The sequence below is a fragment of the Triticum urartu genome, chromosome 1 (assembly GCF_003073215.2).
Source record: "Triticum urartu cultivar G1812 chromosome 1, Tu2.1, whole genome shotgun sequence".
Classification (NCBI taxonomy): domain Eukaryota; kingdom Viridiplantae; phylum Streptophyta; class Magnoliopsida; order Poales; family Poaceae; genus Triticum; species Triticum urartu.
In genome coordinates, this window is record NC_053022.1 from 49,335,319 (window position 1) to 49,357,172 (window position 21,854).

Here is a 21,854-nt window from a genome sequence, read left to right on the forward strand (position 1 = left end):
GACCTAGGGCACTTGAGGAGGCCCATTGTTGGACTATACAAGCCAAGTTATATAATGAAAAATTCCCACTAGTATATGAAAGTGATAACATGAGAGACTCTCTACTATGAAGATCATGGTGCTACTTTGAAGCACAAGTGTGGTAAAAGGATAGTAACATTGTCCCTTCTCTCTTTTTCTCTCATTTTTTATTTTTTTTATTTGGGCCTTTTCCTCTTTTTATGGCCTCCTTTTTCTCTTTTTTTATTTGGGCTTCTTTGGCCTCTTTTATTTATTTATTTTTCGTCAGGGGTCTCATCCCGACTTATGGGGGAATCATAGTCTCCATCATCCTTTCCTCACTGGGACAATGCTCTAATAATGATGATCATCACACTTTTATTTACTTACAACTCAAGAATTACAACTCGATACTTAGAACAAAATATGACTCTATATGAATGCCTCCGGCGGTGTACCGGGATGTGCAATGACTCATGAGTGACATGTATGAAAGGATTATGAACGGTGGCTTTGCCACAAATACGATGTCAACTACATGATCATGCAAGCAATATGACAATGGTGGAGCGTGTCATAATAACGGAACGGTGGAAAATTGCATGGCAATATATCTCGGAATGGCTATGGAAGTGCCATAATAGGTAGTTATGGTGGCTATTTTGAGGAAGGTATATGGTGGGTTTATGATACCGGCGAAAAGTGCGCGGTATAAGAGAGGCTAGCAAAGGTGGAAGGGTGAGAGTGCGTATAATCCATGGACTCAACATTAGTCATAAAGAACTCATATACTTATTGCAAAAATCTACAAGTTATCAAAGCAAAGTATTACACGCATGCTCCTAGGGGGATAGATTTGTAGGAAAAGACCATCGCTCGTCCCCGACCGCCACTCATAAGGAAGACAATCAATAAATAAATCATGCTCCGACTTCATCACATAACGGTTCACCATACGTGCATGCTACGGGAATCACAAACTTTAACACAAGTATCTCTCAAATTCACAACTACTCAACTAGCATGACTCTAATATTACCATCCTCATATCTCAAAACAATCATCAAGTATCAAACTTCTCATAGTATTCAATGCACTTTATATGATAGTTTTTACTATTCTTGGATGCCTAGCATATTAAGATTATTTAAGCAAATTACCATGCTATTTAAAACTCTCAAAATGATATAAGTGAAGCATGAGAGTTCATCTATTTCTATAATACCACCACCATTCTCTAAAAAGATATAAGTGAAGCACTAGAGCAAACGACAAACTACTCCGAAAGATATAAGTGAAGATTAATGAGTAGTCGAATAATTATGCAACTATGTGAAGACTCTCTAACATCTAAGATTTTCAAATATTGGTATTTTATTCAAACATCAAGCAAAACTAAACAAAATAAAATGATGCTCCAAGCAAAAAACATATCATGTGGTAAATAAAAATATAGCTCCAAGTAAAGTTACCGATGAACGAAGACGAAAGAGGGGATGCCTTCCGGGGCATCCCCAAGCTTAGGCTCTTGGCTATCCTTGAATATTACCTTGGGGTGCCTTGGGAATCCCCAAGCTTAGGCTCTTTCCACTCCTTATTCCATAGTCCATCGAATCCTTACCCAAAACTTGAAAACTTCACAACACAAAACTTAACAGAAAACTCGTAAGCTCCGTTAGTATAAGAAAATAAATCACCACTTCAAGGTATTGTAATGAACTCATTGTTTATTTATATTGGTGTTAAACCTACTGTATTCCAACTTCTCTATGGTTTATAAACTCTTTTACTAGACATAGATTCATCAAAATAAGTAAACAACACATGAAAAAACAGAATCTGTCAAAAACAGAACAGTCTGTAGTAATCTGGATCAAACGTATACTTCTGGAACTCATAAAATTCTCAAATAAATTGCTGGATCTGAGAAATTTATCTATTAATCATCTTCAAAAATAATTAACTAAATATCACTCTCCAAATAAACATGGCATCAATTCTCGTGAGCGCTAAAGTTTTTGTTTTTTACAGCATGATCAACAAGACTCTCCCCAAGTCTTCCCAAAGGTTCTACTTGGCACAAACACTAATTAAAAGCATAAAACCACATCTAAAAAGAGGCTAGATGAATTATTTATTACTAAACAAGAACAAAAATCAAGGAACAAAAATAAAATTGGGTTGCCTCCCAACAAGCGCTATCGTTTAACGCCCCTAGCTAGGCATGATGATTTCAATGATGCTCACATAAAAGATAATAATTGAAATATAAAGAGAGCATCATGAAGAATATGACTAGCACATTTAAGTCTAACACACTTCCTATGCATAGGGATCTTGTGAGCAAACAACTTGTGGGAACAAGAATCAACTTGCATAGGATGGTAAAACAAGCATAACTTCATAACTTTAAGCACATAGAGAGGAAACTTGATATTATTGCAATTCCTACAAGCATATGTTCCTCCCTCATAATAATTTTCAGTAGCATCATGAATGAATTCAACAATATAACCAGCACCTAAAGCATTCTTTTCATGATCAATAAGCATAGAAATTTTATTACTCTCCACATAAGCAAAATTCTTCTCATGAATAATAGTGGGAGCAAACTCAACAAAATAATTATCATGTGATTGAAAATTAAGATCAAGATGACAAGTTTCATGGTTATCATTATTCTTTAAAGGATACATGTCATCACAATAATCATCATAGATAGGAGGCATGCTTTCATCATAATAAATTTGCTCATCAAAACATGGGGGACAAAAAATATCATCTTCATCAAACATAGCTTCCCCAAGCTTGTGGCTTTGCATATCATTAGCATCATGGATATTCAAGGAATTCATACTAACAACATTGCAATCATGCTCATCATTCAAATATTTAGTGCCAAACATTTTATAGATTTCTTCTTCTAGCACTTGAGCACAATTATCCTTTCCATCATACTTACGAAAGATATTAAAAAGGTGAAGCGTATGAGACAAACTCAATTCCATTTCTTTTATAGTTTTCTTTTATAAACTAAACTAGTGATAAAACAAGAAACTAAAAGACTCGATTGCAAGATCTAAAGATATACCTTCAAGCACTCACCTCCCCAGCAACGGCGCCAGAAAAGAGCTTGATGTCTACTACACAACCTTCTTCTTGTAGACGTTGTTGGGCCTCCAAGTGCAGAGGTTTGTAGGACAGTAGCAGATTTCCCTTAAGTGGATGACCTAAGGTTTATCAATCCGTAGGAGGCGTAGGATGAAGATGGTATCTCTCAAGCAACCCTGCAACCAAATAATAAAGAGTCTCTTGTGTCCCCAATACACCCAATACAATGGTAAATTGTATAGGTGCACTAGTTCGGCGAAGAGATGGTGATACAAGTGCAATATGGATGGTAGATAAATGTTTTTGTAATCTGAAAATATAAAAACAGCAAGGTAACTAAAGATAAAAGCGAGCGTAAACGGTATTGCAATGCGTTGAAACAAGGCCTAGGGTTCATACTTTCACTAGTGCAAGTCCTCTCAACAATAATATCATAATTGTATCACATAACTATCCCTCAACATGCAACAAAGAGTCACTCCAAAGTCACTAATAGCGGAGAACGAACGAAGAAATTATGGTAGGGTACGAAACCACCTCAAAGTTATTCTTTCCAATCAATCAGTTGGGATATTCCTTTAAGTGTCACAAACAGCCCTAGAGTTCGTACTAGAATAACACCTTAAGACACAAATTAACCAAAACCCTAATGTCACCTAGATACTCCAATGTCACCTCAAGTATCCGTGGGTATGATTATACGATATGCATCACACAATCTCATATTCATCTATTCAACCAACACAAAGGACCTCAAAGAGTGCCCCAAAGTTCCTACCGGAGAATCACGACGAAAACGTGTGCCAACCCCTATGCATAGGTTCATGGGCGGAACCCGCAAGTTGATCACCAAAACATACATCAAGTGAATCACGTGGTATCCCATTGTCACCACAAATACGCACGGCAAGACATACATCAAGTGTTCTCAAATCTTTAAAGACTCAATCCGATAAGATAACTTCAAAGGGGAAACTCAATTCATTACAAGAGAGTAGAGGGGGAGGAGAAACATAAGATCCAACTATAATAGCAAAGCTCGCGATACATCAAGATCGTGCCAAATCAAGAACACGAGAGAGAGAGATCAAACACATAGCTACTGGTGCATACCCTCAGCCCCGAGGGAGAACTACTCCCTCCTCGTCATGGAGAGCACCGGGATGATGAAGATGGCCACCGGAGAAGGATTCCCCCCTCCGGCAGGGTGCTGGAACGGGTCTAGATTGGCTTTCGGTGGCTATGGAGGCTTCTGGCGGCGGAACTCCCGATCTATTGTGCTCCCGGACGTTTTTAGGGTATATGGAGATATATAGGCAGAAGAAATACGTCAGGGGGGCCATGTAACACCCCGTTGTAATGATGCTACAGTAACCATTGGGGTTAAGCTAATCATTTTTCTAAACAAGTGCTTGATCATCTTTGTTTCCTCTCTCAAAGAATTCTAGTTGAATTCAAATTCAAAGTTTGTGTGAAATTCAAAATGCTCAAACATGAAAACTAAAATGTTCATCATGTGGAAAGTATTCTTCTGGTAATATTGGTGGTGAACCAACATTTTTGCAAAATGTGTAGGTGGCCTAAAATAACTAAAACAGAAAGCAAAAAAAGGAAAAGAAAAAGGAAAGCAGAGGGGAGAGAGAGAGGGTCCCTGGCCTCCCCTTGGGCTTCGGCCCACCCCAGTTGGCCAGCCCACCTCACCCAGCCTGGCCGGCCCGGCTCCCCGAAGCGCGCCTCCCTCCTGTTCCTCTATAATAGCAAAGCTCGCGATACATCAAGATCGTGCCAAATCAAGAACACGAGAGAGAGAGAGAGATAAAACACATAGCTACTGGTACATACCGTCAGCCCCGAGGGATAACTACTCCCTCCTTGTCATGGAGAGCACCGGGATGATGAAGATGGCCACCAGAGAAGGATTCCCTCCTCCGGCAGGGTGCCGGAATGGGTCTAGATTGGCTTTCGGTGGCTACGGAGGCTTCTGGTGGCGGAACTCCCGATCTATTGTGCTCCCGGACATTTTTAGGGTATATGGAGATATATAGGCAGAAGAAATACATCAGGGGGGCCACGAGGGGCCCACGAGGGTGGAGGGCGCGCCCTAGGGGGGTGGGCGCGCCCCCCTACCTCGTGGATTCCTAGAAGCTTCCCTTACGTGCACTTCAAGTCTTCTGGGCTTCTTTCCTTTCAAAAATGAGTTCCGTGAAGTTTCAGGTCAATTGGACTCCGTTTGGTTTTCCTTTTCTTCGAAACCCTAAAACAAGGTAAAAATAGAAATTGGCACTAGGCTCTGGGTTAATAGGTTAGTCCCAAAAATGATATAGAAGTGTATAATAAAGCCCATAAACATTCAAAACAGTAGATAATATAGCATGGAGCAATCAAAAATTATAGATACGTTGGAGACGTATCATACATCAATATCTTCTATCTCAGCAGGTGCAATATCATGCATAATTTCTTTGTATAAGGAATAAGGTATTGCACTAGCACTAGCACCCATATCACATAAGCCATGATAACAATGATCTCCTATTTTAACAGAAATAACAGGCATGCGTACCACCGGTCTGTTTTTATCTTTAGCACAAGGTTTAGCAATTCTAGCAGTTTCATCAAGGAAATGAATGGCATGCCCATCAATATTACCAGACAAGAGATCTTTAACAATAGCAATATCAGGTTCAACTTTAATTTGCTCATGAGGTGTATAAGTTTTAATATTGCTTTTACGAACCATAGTTGAAGCTTTAGCATGATCCTTTATCCTAATAGGGAAAGGTGGTTTCTCAACATATGCAGTAGGAACAATAGGATCATTATAAGTGGCAATCATTTCTTCAACTTTAATAGGTGCAGCTACTTTTACTTCTATGGGAGGATGATATTTAAACCACTTCTCCTTGGGGAGATCAACATAAGTAGCAAAAGATTCACAGAAAGAAGCTACTATCTCAGAGTCAAGTCCATATTTAGTGCTAAATTTACGGCAAACATCAGTATCCATAAAAGATTTAACACAATCAAAACTAGGTGTCATACCTGACTCCTTACCTTTGTCGAGGTCCCAATCTTCAGAGTTGCGTTTAATTCTTTCCAATATATCCCATTTGAATTCAATAGTCTTCATCATAAAAGAGCCAGCACAAGAAGTATCAAGCATGGTGCGATTGCTATCAGAAAGCCGAGCATAAAAATTATGAATAATCATTTCTCTTGAGAGCTCATGATTGGGGCATGAATATAACATTGATTTAAGCCTCCCCCAAGCTTGAGCGATGCTTTCTCCTTCACAAGGCCAAAAATTATATATATAATTGCGATCACGATGAACAAGATGCATAGGATAAAACTTCTGATGAAATTCCAATTCCAATCGTTTGTAATTCCAAGACCCCATATCATCACATAGCCTATACCATGTCGATGCATCTCCCTTCAAAGATAAAGGGAAGACCTTCTTCTTAACAACATCTCCGGGTACACCTGCAAGCTTAAATAATCCACAAATTTCATCCACATATATTAGATGCTCATCAGGATGTTTTGTTCCATCTCCTAAAAAAGGATTAGCTAGCAGTTTCTCTATCATACCCGAAGGAATTTCAAAGCATACATTTTCATTTTCAGTAGGTTCAGTAGGTTGAGGAGCAACTCTTTGCTCTACTGGTCGGGTGAAGATACCCTGAACAAGCCCCTCAGAGGATTACTTTCCATAGTAACAAGTGACAGTAAATTTTAGCACACTATATAAATTTTTCCTTACCAAAGGCGCTTCACTCCCCAGCAACGATGCCAGAAAAGAGTCTTGATGACCCACAAGTATAGGGGATCTATCGTAGTCCTTTCGATAAGTAAGAGTGTCAAACCCAATGAGGAGCAGAAGGAAATGATAAGCGGTTTCCAGCAAGGTATTCTCTACAAGTACTGAAATAAGTGGTAACAGATAGTTTTGTGATAGGATAATTTGTAACGAGCAACAAGTAACAAAAGTAAATAAAATGCAGCAAGGTGGCCCAATCCTTTTTGTAGCAAAGGACAAGCCTGGACAAACTCTTATATAGAGAAAAGCGCTCCCGAGGACACATGGGAATATCGTCAAGCTAGTTTTCATCACGCTCATATGATTCGCGTTCGGTACTTTGATAATTTGGTATGTGGGTGGACCGGTGCTTGGGTACTGCCCTTACTTGGACAAGCATCCCACTTATGATTAATCTCTATTGCAAGCATCCGCAACTACAACAAAAGTATTAAGGTAAAACTAACCATAGCATGAAACATATGGATCCAAATCATCCCCTTACGAAGCAACGCATAAAGTAGGGTTTAAGCTTCTGTCACTCTAGCAACCCATCATCTACTTATTACTTCCCAATGCCTTCCTCTAGGCCCAAATAATGGTGAAGTGTCATGTAGTCGACGTTCACATAACACCACTAGAGGAGAGACAGCATACATCTCATCAAAATATCGAACGAATACCAAATTCACATGACTACTAATAGCAAGACTTCTCCCATGTCCTCAGGAACAAACGTAACTACTCACAAAGCATAAACATGTTCATAATCAGAGGGGTATTAATATGCATATAGGATCTGAACATATGATCTTCCACCAAATAAACCAACTAGCATCAACTACAAGGAGTAATTAACACTACTAGCAACCTACTAGCGCCAATCCCGGACTTGGAGACAAGAATTGGATACAAGAGATGAACTAGGGTTTTGGAGGGATGGTGCTGATGAAGATGTTGATGCAGATTGCCCTCTACCGGTGAGAGGAGCGTTAGTGATGACGATGGCGATGATTCCCCCCCCCCCCCCGGAGGGAAGTTTCCCCGACAGAAGGCGGAGTTTCGTCCGAGAAGATGGCTTGTTATTTTTTTCCCATCGAAAGACTTCATATAGCAGAAGATGGCCACCGAAGGGCCACCAGGGGGCCCACGAGGTAGGGGGGCGCGCCCAGGGGGTAGGCGCGCCCCCCACCCTCGTGGGTAGGGTGTGCCCCCCTGGTGAGTCTCTTCCGCTGAGTATTTTTTATATATTCTGAAAACGTCCTCCGTGGAGTTTCAGGACTTTTGGAGCTGTGCAGAATAGGTCTCTAATATTTGCTCCTTTTCCAGCCCAGAATCCCAGCTGTCGGCGTTCTCCCTCTTCATGTAAACCTTATATAATAAGAGAGAATAGGCATAAGTATTGTGACATAATGTGTAATAACAGCCCATAATGCAATAAATATCGATATAAAAGCATGATGCAAAATGGACGTATCAAGGGGCCTCGGGAGGTCGCAGCGAGAGAGAGTCGGGTTGTTCGCCGCAGCCGGGCTCCCCTGAAGCCATTCCTCTTGGTTCTTCTCCGGCTCCGTCGCGCTCTGGCTGTCACGTCCAGTGCTTCGTCCGCCTTTGCGTGGACTTCGAGGAGCTCCGCAAGAGGAAGGGATCCCCTAGCGGTGCCAGCGTCTTCGAACCGTTGAAACGACGGAAGTACATCGCCATCGACGAGTAAGTACCTCTCCTTGGTGATATTCTATGTGCCGCCTTCCCTTCCTGACGATTGCCCCCTCAGGTCCCCTTCTGCTAAGGCCGCGAAACCTCCAGAGAAGCAGCTCCCTCTCGTCCCATCGTACTCACCAAGCTCCAGTGCTTCAGGCTTATACACTGCCCACGGCGTGGGGTCAGCCTCGGGAGCTGGTCCGTCGTCAAGGCGCCCCGAGCTTGTGCCTTCGCCGTCCTTCCTACGCGGCCTTTCTTGGAGCGCAGCGGGCGTGCCAAGGGCTCCTCCCTTGGTCACGGTTGGTGGATGGCTAGCCTCGATGCTGGAGCCTCCTTCAAGCAGCGGGCCTTGCTCGGTCCGGGCCCCTCGCAAGGGTCAGCCGGTGCCTGGGGCCGTGCTAGCCCCCAACCGGGACATGGCGCGCCACTTGATGCTCCACCCGCAGCCCCCGAGGCGGAGGACGAGATGGGGCGAGCGTTCGAGCGCGGGCGCAGCGTGGTCCGCCACGAGCTCTTCCAGGAGGCGATGGGCGCGATGAACCGCCTTGGTGAAGAGCTTGCTGGCGTTGACCCGCGTCTTGAGGCCGAAGGTCTTCGGTTGGTGGAGGAGCGGCGCAAGCTGCGAGTGGCCATGAACCTTGGTCGTTATCATCGCGACCTTGAGAACGCAAAGGCTGAGGCGTCCCTCAAGATTGCCAATGAGGCCCGCTCGCGAGCTTTGGAGGAAGCTCACGAGGCCGATCGCCGCCGCGAAGCTGCGGAGGAGCGCGCGTGGGAGCTCCAGGCCTGGAGCGCGTCCCTTGAGCAGCAAGTCGAGGTGTGCGGGGCCGCCCTCATGTCGATGAGGGGGACGCCTGCGGAGGAAGAGGAGATCCGGCGGCGTGAGGAGGCGCTGGCCCTGGAGGCCTTGGAGCGTAGCCTTGAGCTCGAGCGGCTGGAGACAAGGGAGCGTCAAGTTGCTCAAGCTGAAGATGTCATCGGGGCCCGCGAGGCCGGAGTCGAAGAAGAGATCAATCACGAGGTAGCCGTGGTTTGCGCTGATCTAGAGGGCAGGCACAGCTTGAGGCTGGTGCTCACCGGACAGGAGGGCGCGGGCAGGGTCGCCGCTCTCAGGCCCAGGTTGGTCGAGGCCGAGAGGCGTGCTGAGGCCACAACCGCCGCCCTGGTTATGGCGCAGGCGGACCTGGCCTCCGCCCCCGCCGAGCTGCTTTCCCTCCAGAGGCGAATTGACGATGCCGAGGCCGTCGCTCAGCAAAACAGAGAAGAAGTGCTCCAACGCCGAATGCTGGAGCGCGTGCATGGCCCTATGCTCCAAGACCTTCGGAACAAGGCCAACACCACCCTGGGCTATATCTGCGACGAGAACGCCCCGACCCCTCACTCGAGTGACTACGCCAGCCACCTGACCTTCTTCACCGAGGTGGTGACGCGCCTGGAGGCTCAATCTGCCAGAGCTCGGCAGCTTGTGGAGGAGAGGGGTCGTGGCCTTCTTCAGCGTGCCTTCTCCCGTGTCTTCAGCCACCTCCTGAACGCCGACCCCAACTTCGACTTTGATGCCGCCATTTCTCCTGTGCCCATCGCCGTCTGGGGCGACTTGGCGCGTTGGGTAGAGGATCATGTCGACGCGTTGGTCAGGGCCTTCACCTCGGAGAACGATGGGGTGGTGGTCGTCGCAGACGAAGTTGACGTGGTCAACGACGGCGATGGGGGCGTCACCGACGGCGGCGACGATTCCGACGAAGGTGATGACGATGTGAGCGACTCGTCCCTGGATGACGTAGCGAGCGATATCTCTAGGTGATCCCATATTCTCCTGTTGTTTTATTCTGCACGCAAAAATCGGGCGTGGCCCTTGGAAAACTTGTGAGAGCATTTTGAGAGGGGAGGGCCCTCGTGTAAGCAAATCGCGGTTTTTACTTTCCTATACGATGTGGGTATGTGTCCTCGTGAGCTTGTGAAGCTGGGGATGAGTTTCCAGACGTGGATTACCTTAGTCAGCGCCTGCTTAGGGCTGGGTCGTGAGGCGACGACTTCCTGAGAATCCTGCGGAGCCTATCGCCCTGTTTGAAGGGGGGTCCCGGAAAGGGTGAGCACCAAGCGTAGTGCTAGCGCGTGCTCTGCGCGGTCCGACTCGCGAGGAGCTTTGCGAGGGAGAGGCGACGGACGTGAGTCCCAAACCAAACAAGATCCAGAAGGCGAGAAACGGCTCGAACGAGAAAAGGCACCCCCGCGCGCAACGATAAAAATTCAGCTTCAACTTAAGTCCAGAATCAGAAAGCAAAGCCACAGAAAGAGAGATCCAAAGCAAAAGGCCGCGTCCGACACCTAGTCTAGTGTTCGGGTCTTCAAGTCTTCTCACTAGCGCGGAGCTAAGTGCTGTCCACTAGGCACAGGAGGGAGCCCCAGGGCCTGAGGCCGGCGCTCCTGAGACTCCGGGACGTGTACAGCCCCAACTCATTATTACATGAGAGTGTCACGGGCGGCGAGCTTCACAGGATCCGGGCCTTCTTCATAGGTACTAGCCTTGCTTCATATCGCCAGACAAGGGCCCCGCCTTGCGCCACTCTTGACCTTCTTTGAGCCGGCCGGAGACCAGGACGACACAAAGGAGGGAAAGAGGACGCCAGCGGTTCCCTCGGTGACCACGGGTCCTCTGCCGGAGGAAGGGTCGTTGGACCCACCCCGGCAGAGGGCCTACCTCCGGGTGTCCCCTGGTTTCGCGTGCCTTGGGGAGGGGCCTTGCTCCTGGCTCCCTCTCGGTGGCCCCCAGCGTGTCTCCCTTGTTGAGACGGGTGCCGCCGTGCCGGGGTCGTCGATCGGTGCTGCAACCTGATTCATTGGTAGCCCATGGTTAGCGTAAGCTTGTTCCTGAGAGGTTAGCGGTACCCTGTAGTTGTCGTCGCCGACGCGATCACTGTTCTCCGCTGGCTCTTGGAAGGCTTCAACTCCTAGCGCCCCTTCTCCCCAGTCTTCTCCAACGAATGAGCAGATGTCATCCTCTGGTGCGTACCCTTGGTCCATCATGCGGGGCACGTAGGCTTCCGGGGCCGTCACCCCGAACACCTCGCCGTGCTGCCCCACACTCCATGTTGCTCCGCCCATGATGGCGTCATGGGGATGATAATACGGCATCCGGCTGGGGCCATGGGGGTGACGCTTGCGCTCGTGCTTCTCGAGGGCGGCATGGGGGGACTGGAGCCCCCTACGCCGCCAGTCGTGCTGATGTTGGTGAAGCCCCCGGGCGTAGTCGACTGCGCGCAGATGTGGTGAGGCTAGTTGGGTGACCTTGCATTGGCCTGGGGGGGAAGTCGATAGCTGAAGGGTGGCGCTCCTGATGCCGCTGCATCCAGCAGCTCAGCAACATGCTCAAGCAGCGTGTCCCGGCCGCTCTCCATCAGCCTGCATCGCAGCAGCTCCCTTGCCACTGTGAGTGCTGCCCGCATGTTCGCTTGCTCCCGCCGTGAGTGCGGCGCCATTGCTGCGGCGTGACTTGCCGCTCTCGCCGCGGCTCGTGCTTGCCGCGGGGTGAGGGTGGATGATGCCTGGCCGCGCTGTCCACGCCCGGCAGAGCTCGATGACGCCCGCGCCGCCTGGGGTGCGGGGTCGAGATCTTCATGGGCAGGCGGCGCCGTCCGGGCCGGCCAGGCTGCCCAGCGGTCGGATCCGGCTCTTGGGTCACCAAACATCGTAGCCGGTGAACGTCGGAGAGCCGATTGGCGAAGAAAAGGCTCCGGCGCACCCCTACCTGGCACGCCAAATGTCGGGGTATGGGGTCCCGGCAACCCTTAAGGTTCGAACACTGGGGTGCACACGAAGTCTTTCCCTTCAATCGATCTACGCTCTAGCTTGCTAGGATCTTGCGGACGAACTCGACGAACTCACAACACAGATGGACACAAGGTTTATACTGGTTCGGGCCATCGTTGTGGTGTAATACCCTACTCTAGTGTGGTGGTGGATTGCCTCTTGGGCTGATGATGAACAATACAAGGGAAGAACGGCCTCCTGAGGTTGAGGCGTTCTTGAGCTCGGTGAGCTTGTGTGTGGGGGGTGGTCTCTCTCAAGATGAGATGAGATCGTCCCCTCTCTAACTAAGATCCGATCGTCCCCTCTACTGTGGTGGCTAGTCCTATTTATAGAGGCCCTGGTCCTCTTCCCAAATATCGAGCGGGAAGGGAGCCAACAATGGCGGGCTAATTTGAAGGGGGACAGCTAGTACAAGCTATCCTGACAAAAGTAGTCTTCGCCTGCACAAAGTTCTGGTGGTGACGCTGTTCTGGGCTCCACGATGACCTCCGTCTTGCAGTCCTTGGTCTTGGTCTTGTTGCACCGAAATGGCAACCTTTGCCTGATGCCTCGGTACTCCGCGGCTGCGCTTGCCCCCTTTGCACCAAAGAGGAAACAAGGACGTTGTGCGCGCTGGCGCCCGCCTGGTGTCGATCGTCACGGCTCACGTCACGAGAGCCTCATGAGGTTCGCCTCGCCTTGATATCTCCGCTCCTCGTGAGCCTGCCTAGCTAGGCTACTCCAGAGGAGGTCTTGCGTCGTCCGCCTCGCGAGGCTTGGCCCCTCGCGAGGGTCTTGGGCGCTTTGTTGGTGAAGATGGGTCGTACGGCCTGCTGGCTCAGCCACGCCGCGGGCCGCAGGCAGGCAAGTCTGGGGACCCCCGTTCCCAGAACGCCGACAAACCACATAACAACATACGTTGTTCCCTTTGTCATCGGTATGTTACTTTCCCGCTCGATCGTCGGTATCATCATACCTAGTTCAATCTCATTACCGGAGTCTCTTTACTCGTTCCGTAATGCATTATCCCATGACTAACTCATTAGTCACATTGCTTGCAAGGCTTATAGTGATGAGCATTACCGAGAGGGCCCAGAGATACCTCTCCGATACACGGAGAGATAAATCATAATCTCGATATATGCCAACTTAACAAACACCATCGAAGACACCTGTAGAGCATCTTTATAATCATCCAGTTACGTTGTGACGTTTGATAGCACACTAAGTGTTCTTCCGGTATTCGGGAGTTGCATAATCTCATAGTCATAGGAACATGTATAAGTTATGGAGAAAGCAATAGCAATAAACTAAACGATCATAGTGTTAAGCTAATGAATGGGTCTTGTCCATCACATCATTCTCTAATGATGTGATCCCGTTCATCAAATGACAACACATGTCCATGGCTAGGAAACTTAACCATCTTTGATTAACGAGCTAGTCAAGTAGAGGCGTACTAGGGACACTCTGTTTGCCTGTGTATTCACACATGTATTAAGTTTCCGGTTAATACAATTCTAGCATGAATAATAAACATTTATCATGTTATAAAAAATACAAATAACAACTTTATTATTGCCTCTATATTTCCTTCACTTTAGTGTACACTTATTTATTTATTTTGAGAAGAAATAGTTGTCACTTTATTCAATGTTCATAGCTCCTTCCCGTGCAACCTCCGAGCTAACCCACTCGCGAGGCACATGGAGCCAAGTTTTACAAAGCCATCTAATACAACCTTCCCTAGTTAGGACATTTATTTTGAGACGGAGGAGAGTAGTATTTAACTCCTTAAATTACTTTTTCACTTCAAATATAGGTTTGGGGGAATCCCATGTTCTTTTTTTTTCTTGTACTCCCTACGTCACTAATCTAAAATAAGAATTTTAGGATGATGGTAATATGCAAGGATCATGTAAATCTAAAATAAGAATTTTGGGATGGCGGTAACATGGAAGGGTCATTACAGTTCTTAGTCACAAATTTACAATGGAGTCGTCGCCATTAGCGGTAGCTCGACCTCGTGCGCCCACTCGACGCACCTGGTCTCGAAATGACGGCTCCTCACCTCGTTGGGCAGGTAGCTCAGCCAGACCTTGAGCCCCAGGCGCCACCTCATGGTCCTCCCCTCCGCCTCCCTCCCTACCCTCCACGTCACCTCCTCCGGCAGCTCGTCGCCGGCCACCACCAGCCCCCGCATCTTGCTGAACGCTCGCCCGGGGCCCCCGTACCGGCGCCTCATGCCGCTGCGCGGGTCGGCCTCTCTGCTGCCCGGGCGCCACGACGAGACCTCCGTCCCGGTGGCCGGGTCGCACAGCACGCCCTCGAACACGCCGGCGCTGCCCTCCGCCTCCTGCTCCCACCGCCAGCTCCGGTTCCGTGCCCGCGACGACGAGCGCATCTTCGCCTTCACCCTCGGGTCGCCGCCGAGCTTGGTGGCGCCGGAGAAGGCGCCCTTGACGATGCGCGTCGTCTCGACCTCCCGCTCCGGGTTCCCCGTCGACCGGCCCAGGCTCGGGCCCGTGGCGTAGGACGAGCCGAACCTAGGGCCGACCCAGAGCCGGATACGCGACGGGAAATGCCTCTCGCCGTCCAAGACATGGTCGTCGTCGACGTCGTCTTCCCCAGTGCCGGTGTCGTCCTTCTTACTATACCCGAGCCGCACGACGCGCACCCGTATGTTGTCGACGTGCACACCGACGACGATGAAGCCATTGTCTCGCACGCTCACCGCGTACTCCACCTGGGCCACGGCCTCCAGCTGCTGGTGCACCAGGCCGTACCGCAGCGCCGGCTCCTCCGGCAGCTCATGAGGCAAGGCCGTGATCGTCGCCAGCGATGTCGCACCAGCGACGCGGGGGATGGCGAGCACCGGCGCGTACCCTCTCAGCACCCAGAGGCCGTGCACCTCCGTGGCGTACGACAGGCACGCGACGTCGGGCTTGGCCGGCGGCTTGGGCGCCGACTGCATCTCCCGCAGCAGGCACCACTTGGCCAGCATGTAGCCGAGCGACCGCATGAACCGCTCCTCGACGTCCGGGCCGACGGAGAGCAGCAGCCCGCCGAGCGCCGCCGGGGCGCAGCCGGCGAGGGCGCGCTCGATGTCCGTGCTAAGAGCTTGGAAGAAGAGGAACCCAAGGTCCGCGGGGGCCTCCAGGGCGCACAGCCAGAAGAGACGCATGAGCAGCGCCAGCGAGAAGAAGTGTGAGCCATCATCGACGCCCGTGGCCGCGATGACGGCGGACACGACCTCCGCGTCCAGCAGCTTCGACTCCGACGACGACGCGTCCGGTTCTCTTCTCAAGGAAGTGATGGACGGCGAGAGCGCGGTCACCTCGTCGAGCAGCTGGGCCAGAAGCAGCAGCCGCGGGGCGACCTCGGAGGCTGCCGCGAATGCCTCGGACGTCCAGAGTACGCGGCGAGCTACGCCGTTGGCACTGTCTACGGCGATGGAGAAAGCGACGACGGCCGTGCCGCCGTCGGCGGTGGTGGTGCAGTCGGCCTGCAGGACGATGGAGGCGCCCTCGGCCTCGGGGGAGGCGGCGAGGGGGATGGATGCCGTGGCGGTGCCGGTGCCAGCGCCGGGAGGAGGGAGGGTGGCCAGCCACGGCCACACCTCGTCCATGGGTTGTGGCTAGGAGGAGGACCGGATACGTGGGCGTGATGGCGCGCGCGGGCTGTGTACTTCTGTGGTGTGCCGTTGTTCGGTGTAGCTGCTGGCACGGAATGGAGGTTTGGTTGGTTTGGAATGTGGAGGCCCGGTTGCCCACATCGGGTACGACGTGGACTAGCAGAAGTGAACAACCGCCTTACATCTATTTCTTGTTATGTCTTCAAAAAAATCTATTTCTTGTGCGGATTGCTAAATCTCAGTCAACTAAGACTTAACGAAGTCGCAGTCAACATTACATTTGTGAGATTTTATGTGAAGATTCGTGCATTTTTTTTTCATTCTTTTATACGTTGTGTTACTTGATTGAGATTTGATTAAGCCTCAGTGACTGAGATCTAACCACACCCTTTCTTGTGTACTCATTTTTGACTCCGAATAAAATTGTGTACTCATTTTCTCAACCGCAAAAAGGGCTCGACAATTGAACACTCGCCTAGATAAGAAATTGAGTTCAACCCCAACTCCCCTTCTGACGTCCGATACACAACTAACAAAAATGGCTGAGTGTATGTGCGTATGTATGAGCATTGGTGTCTACTGTGTTAAAAAAAATACAGTTCTAGCGAACTATAGTATCCTTCCTCCTCCTTCGGTGGACGCCGGCTTTCACCCTCCATGGCCAACGGTGTTGTCGTATGTGTCTCTCCGCCTCCTCAGCCTTTCCTTAAACCCCTACCGTACTCCACGCCGATGGCTACCCCCGCACACGAACCAATCTAAAACTATGTCATCGCCCGTTCTTGATGGTGTTCCCGTCTCGGCCTCGAGGCTGCGCTTTGTTGGAAGCATAGAAATTTTCAGGTGACCGCAGAGGGATGCACTATGGGTGGTTACCTAGAAATGATTAGCCATCATTCACTTTTTACTGTAGCTGGCATACACACAGGAAAGCCCAACATCGGGACCGGGCTTCAGGCATGCATTTTACATGTTGGATCTTCGAGTTGACACCCCATGACGGCCTATCTTGGCAGCAATAAGCCACATGAATGCAAGTTTTGCATGCTAGGTGAAAGGATCGATATGGTTGACTAGAGGGGGGGGTGAATAGGCAACTAACAATTTTTAGCTTTTCTTTAACAATTTAAACTTTGCATCAAAGTAGGTTGTCTAGATATGCAACTAGATGAGAAACCTATATGATGCAACAAGTATAGAAACACAAGCAAGCAAGTGATATGATACAAATAAGCTTGCACAAGTAAAGGCACGAGATAACCAAGAGGGAAGACGGTGGAGACGAGGATGTGTTGCCGGAATTCCTTCCCTTTGAGAGGAAGTACGTCTCCGTTGGAGCGGTGTGGAGGCACAATGCTCCCCAAGAAGCCACTAGGGCCACCGTATTCTCCTCACGCCCTCACACAATGGGAGATGTCGTGATTCCACTATTGGTGCCCTTGGAGGCGGCGACCGAACCTTTACAAACAAGGTTGGGGCAATCTCCACAACTCAATTGGAGGCTCCCAACAACACCACGAAGCTTCACCACAATGGACTATGGCTCCGCGGTGACCTCAACCGTCTAGGATGCTCAAACACCCAAGAGTAACAAGATACGCAAGGGATTAGTGGGGGGGATCAAATTTCTCTTGGTGGAAGTGTGGATTGAGGCCTTCTCAATCACTCCCGAGCAAATCAACAAGTTTGATTGGCTAGGGAGTGAGATCGGGCGAAAATGGAGCTTAGAGCAACAATGGAGCTTAGGGCTGGAAGAGATGAGTCAACGGGGGAGAAGGGGACCCCTTATATAGTGAAGGACAAAGATCCAACCGTTATCCACCTACCAGCCCGCGGCCAGCGGTACTACCGCAGGGTCGCGCGGTACTACCGCTTGCTGCCAAGCGGTACTACCGCACGGTCATGCGGTACTACCGTACAGGCCCGCGGTACTGCCGCAACCCCAGCAACAGCAAGATCAGATCTGAGACACAGGAGCTGAGGACGGTACTTCCGCGAGCGCGGTACTACCGCGCCACCATGCGGTACTACCGCAAGGCGGGACTCCCCTAGCTAGCCAGGGGGAAGAAAACATCCGTGCCTACTTCCGCAAAGAAACGGAAGAAGCAAAAACCCGACACAGTAGTACTGCAGAGGGGTGGTACTACTGCCTGACAACATAGCACGGTACTACCGCGGAGCGAAAGCGGTACTGCCGTGATAGGTGCGGATGTAAAAAATTATATCCGCCCCTACTACCGCGAGAGAGCGGTACTTGCCTGGTGGGCAACGGTAGTGCAGCTCCAGGGGAGCGGTACTACCGTGGGCACCTGCGGTACTACCACGCCGCAGCACGGTACTACCGCTGGTGCCTACGGTACTATCGCTCACCTGGGAGCAGTACTACCGTGAGTCAACGCAGCAACCAGAAACAAGGCGGCGAGAAAGCGGAGGATGCTCCAAGGGAAAGGAGGGGACAAGAAGGAGGCGTGTACGTGATGATTCCACCCAAACATTTCCGACGCGGACCCCCTCTTAATAGTACGGCTTTCCTACGACTCAAATCCACCAAAAAGAAACGTAGAAAAGACGCTGTCTTCAACAGTCTTTGAGGGGCACCCAACCGTCTTGTGCCTGGCGATGAAATGTCTGGGATACTCAAGGCACACGATTAGTCCGCAAACGCGTTGTCATCAATCACCAAAACACCTTAGGGATAAATATGCCCTTACAATCTCCCCCTTTTTGGTGGATTGATGACAATACAGGATTTACACAAGGGAAATAATATTACGCAGCCGCAAACCCTTCTCTCTAGAATATAGACGGGCTCCCCCTAGATGTGTGCCAACTAGATGGGTGCTTTGGACTGCATGGCACACATACTAGAATCAAAGCTCCCCCTATATTATAGAGACAAGGCATATCTAGTAATAGGAAGGCTAACACTAGACAGGATAGCAAACATAAGTTAACTAAGGTAGATAGAGTGCATATGTCTTACACCATATGTAGGATAGGTCTCGAAGGCACAAAACAAACAAAAACAAACGAGGTTCAAACGACAAAGACAAAGCAAACACACCGACAAGGCAAACACACCAAGCACGACACAACGCAAATCCCTACACTCTCTCCCCCTTTGGCATCGAGACGCCAAAGAGGCAGAGAGGACACCTACACACACGGAGTGGCTCAAGCAGAGAAGTTGTCCCACTGCTCCTCGTGCTCCTTGTCAGACTCAGTGGCGGGGACGGGCTCCTCGATGTCTTCCTCTGAACTGGTCCACTTGTACCCTTACTTCGTCATCTAGGCAGCCTCTGGCGTGATGACGTCCTCAGAACCGCCAGACACATCCTCTCCAAAGAGCCTCATGACCTTCTTGTCACGGCGGCGACTCTCCTTGTCAGCCACGTGAGTCCTGTACTGTCCCTTTGCCTGCATACAGAAGAGAGTCTTCATCTTGTCCTTTAACTTCTTGGCCCACGACGGCTCAGAGGAAGGAGTGGTAGACCTAGCAGCACGATCCTCAGCAACATGCTCTGCACCAGCCTCCTCCTCACCAACAGCCCTCCTAGCAGAAGAAGCCTCAGCACGGGTGGTAGTGTTGGCCCAGTTGGGCTTGACGCGGAGGCTGATGGACTCATGCCGAACCCAGTCTGGAGCAAGGAACTCATCACCAGGGTACATCTTCTCCCAAGTTGTGGAGAGCAACAGAAACAGGTACGGTCCATAGATAGGTACCTTGCGAGTGAACACCGCAAACCGAAGCTCACACCACATGATGTGTGAGACATCAAATGGCTGAGTCTGAGATGAACGTGCCTCTACACACAGGAGCAACATGTCCACTAGATAAGCATGAACCTTGTCCTTGTCGCCAATGCGTGGGAACAGAGTGTTGCGGAAGATGCGATGCATGATATCCAGAAAGGAGTTCAGCACCCAAGTCGACTTGCCATTGGGGAGCACCTTCTCAACAAGGAATGGCTGAAGCAGGTTCTTGTTGGCAGACTCAGAGTTGGCGTGGGGGCGAACACCAACGAGGGTGTGAAGCCCGTCATCAGGAATGTGAAGCAGATCCATGAACTCCTTCCATGTAGAAGACAGCTGATGGCCGTTGGTCATCCAGGTCATCCTCCGCTCATCCTCGGGATGAAAGTAAACAGAGGCAAAGAACTGACAGATAAGCTCAGGGTCATAGTCAAGGTGAAAGGAGATCACTAGCTCAATAGCAAACTGCTCCACCAAGTCCAAAGCCTCTCCAAAATAGTCACGAAACTTGTCCTTCCGCATGTGATTCATGTCTATCCACTTGACATCCACGAAGGTATTCTACTTGTTCTTGATCACATCCAGATAGATGAGAGCCTGTTGCTTGGTCCAGAACAACTCGGTGCCTCTGAGGACAGCCCGAGGATTCACATAGGGATTGATCTTCCGGCGTTCGACATACTCAGTGACTGAAATCTCGTCCATGCCCTTAGCAGGTTCCTTTTGCTTGCTGGCAGTGGTCTTGACATTGCGCATGGGGGCATTGGAGCCCTCTGGTGCTTCATCTTGGGGGTTGCGCAAACGCTTGGAGCCAGTGTCACGACTGGGATTGGAACGGCGAGAGCCACCACCTGAGACACAAAGCGCAAAATACACACGACAAGCAAGAAGGATCAATGCAAAGACCACAACAAAGCAAAAGAAAACATGCAGAGAGCACACGAGATAATTGCCATGAGAGAGATTTGACCCCTATGGTAGTACTGCCAAGTGCTGCGGTACTAAGATTGTAGTACCGCTCTTAGTCGCGGTAGTACCGTCTAAGGTCACGGTAGTACCGGGTCTAGGAGCGGTAGTAGGAGCTTAGTGCCTCAGTTAGCGCGGTAGTACCGCGTCTGATGGGCGGTAGTACCGCACGAGCTAGCGCGGTAGTACCGCACCGGATGGGCGGTAGTACCGCACGAGCGGTAGTACCGCTCATGAGACACGGTAGTACCGCACCGCGTCAGATCCGAACAAGTTCAAATCTGAGAAAAGCCCGCGAAACCGCGGCGGTACTACGGTTGGACAAATCTACCACAAGACAACATATCAAGTATGATTCCTACGCAACACGACTCTCCTACATCCTACTCTTGCACAGATTTGGTATAAAATCTCAAGAACAACAAGCATCTCCCCAAAAACCTAGAAGCGAGAGAACAACCAAGAAAAAGAGGGATTTGGGGGAAAACCTTGGTCCATGGCAAGAGGAAGTGGTGGGGAACGATCCCACCGGTCGGAATCCGAGGAGAGTGGCCGGAGACGGAGATCCGGCGAGGACCTCCGGCGCCGTTCTTGAGCAAGAGAGAGACGTGGGGAGAGAGACGAGTGAATGGGTATGGGGAGTTGGAACTCCCCTGCCCGAGTCATAACCCCCATGCTCACTCGATGGCGCGGTAGTACCGTGCCTCATCGCGGTAGTACCGCTCGGCGGAAGTACCGCACCTGAGCGGTAGTACCGTGCCCTGGCGCGGTAGTACCATGCCCTGGCGCGGTAGTACCGTGCCTCTCAAAGCGGTAGTACTGCAGCAAGCCGCGATAGTACAGTGGGCTCAAGAAGATGCACGTTTCAAGCACACGAAAAAGATGTCTTTGCACGAACACTCCGAGGCAACACGACACCACAAGACCACGCTACACACAAAGGCAGAAAGGCAAACGACAAAACAAAACAACCACGAGACACCACCTCTCCAGAGAGATGGCGGTGGCCGTAGCCACCTATGTTTGAGTCAATTGGTATGGCACCGCGAAGAATTATCCTTGGGCCCATGACCAAAACTCGTCATTGAAGCACAAGTACCA

At 50.0% G+C, this 21,854-nt stretch overlaps 1 protein-coding gene across 1 annotated transcript; it reads right to left on the reverse strand.

The window, feature by feature from the left end:
• Nucleotides 1-14,319: 14,319 nt before the first annotated feature.
• Nucleotides 14,320-16,159, reverse strand: LOC125546264. Its single transcript, XM_048710478.1, has one exon. The coding sequence runs from the start codon at nt 16,026-16,028 to the stop codon at nt 14,388-14,390; it is 1,641 nt and encodes a 546-aa protein (XP_048566435.1). The 5' UTR covers nt 16,029-16,159; the 3' UTR covers nt 14,320-14,387.
• Between the last annotated feature and the right edge of the window lie 5,695 nt (nt 16,160-21,854).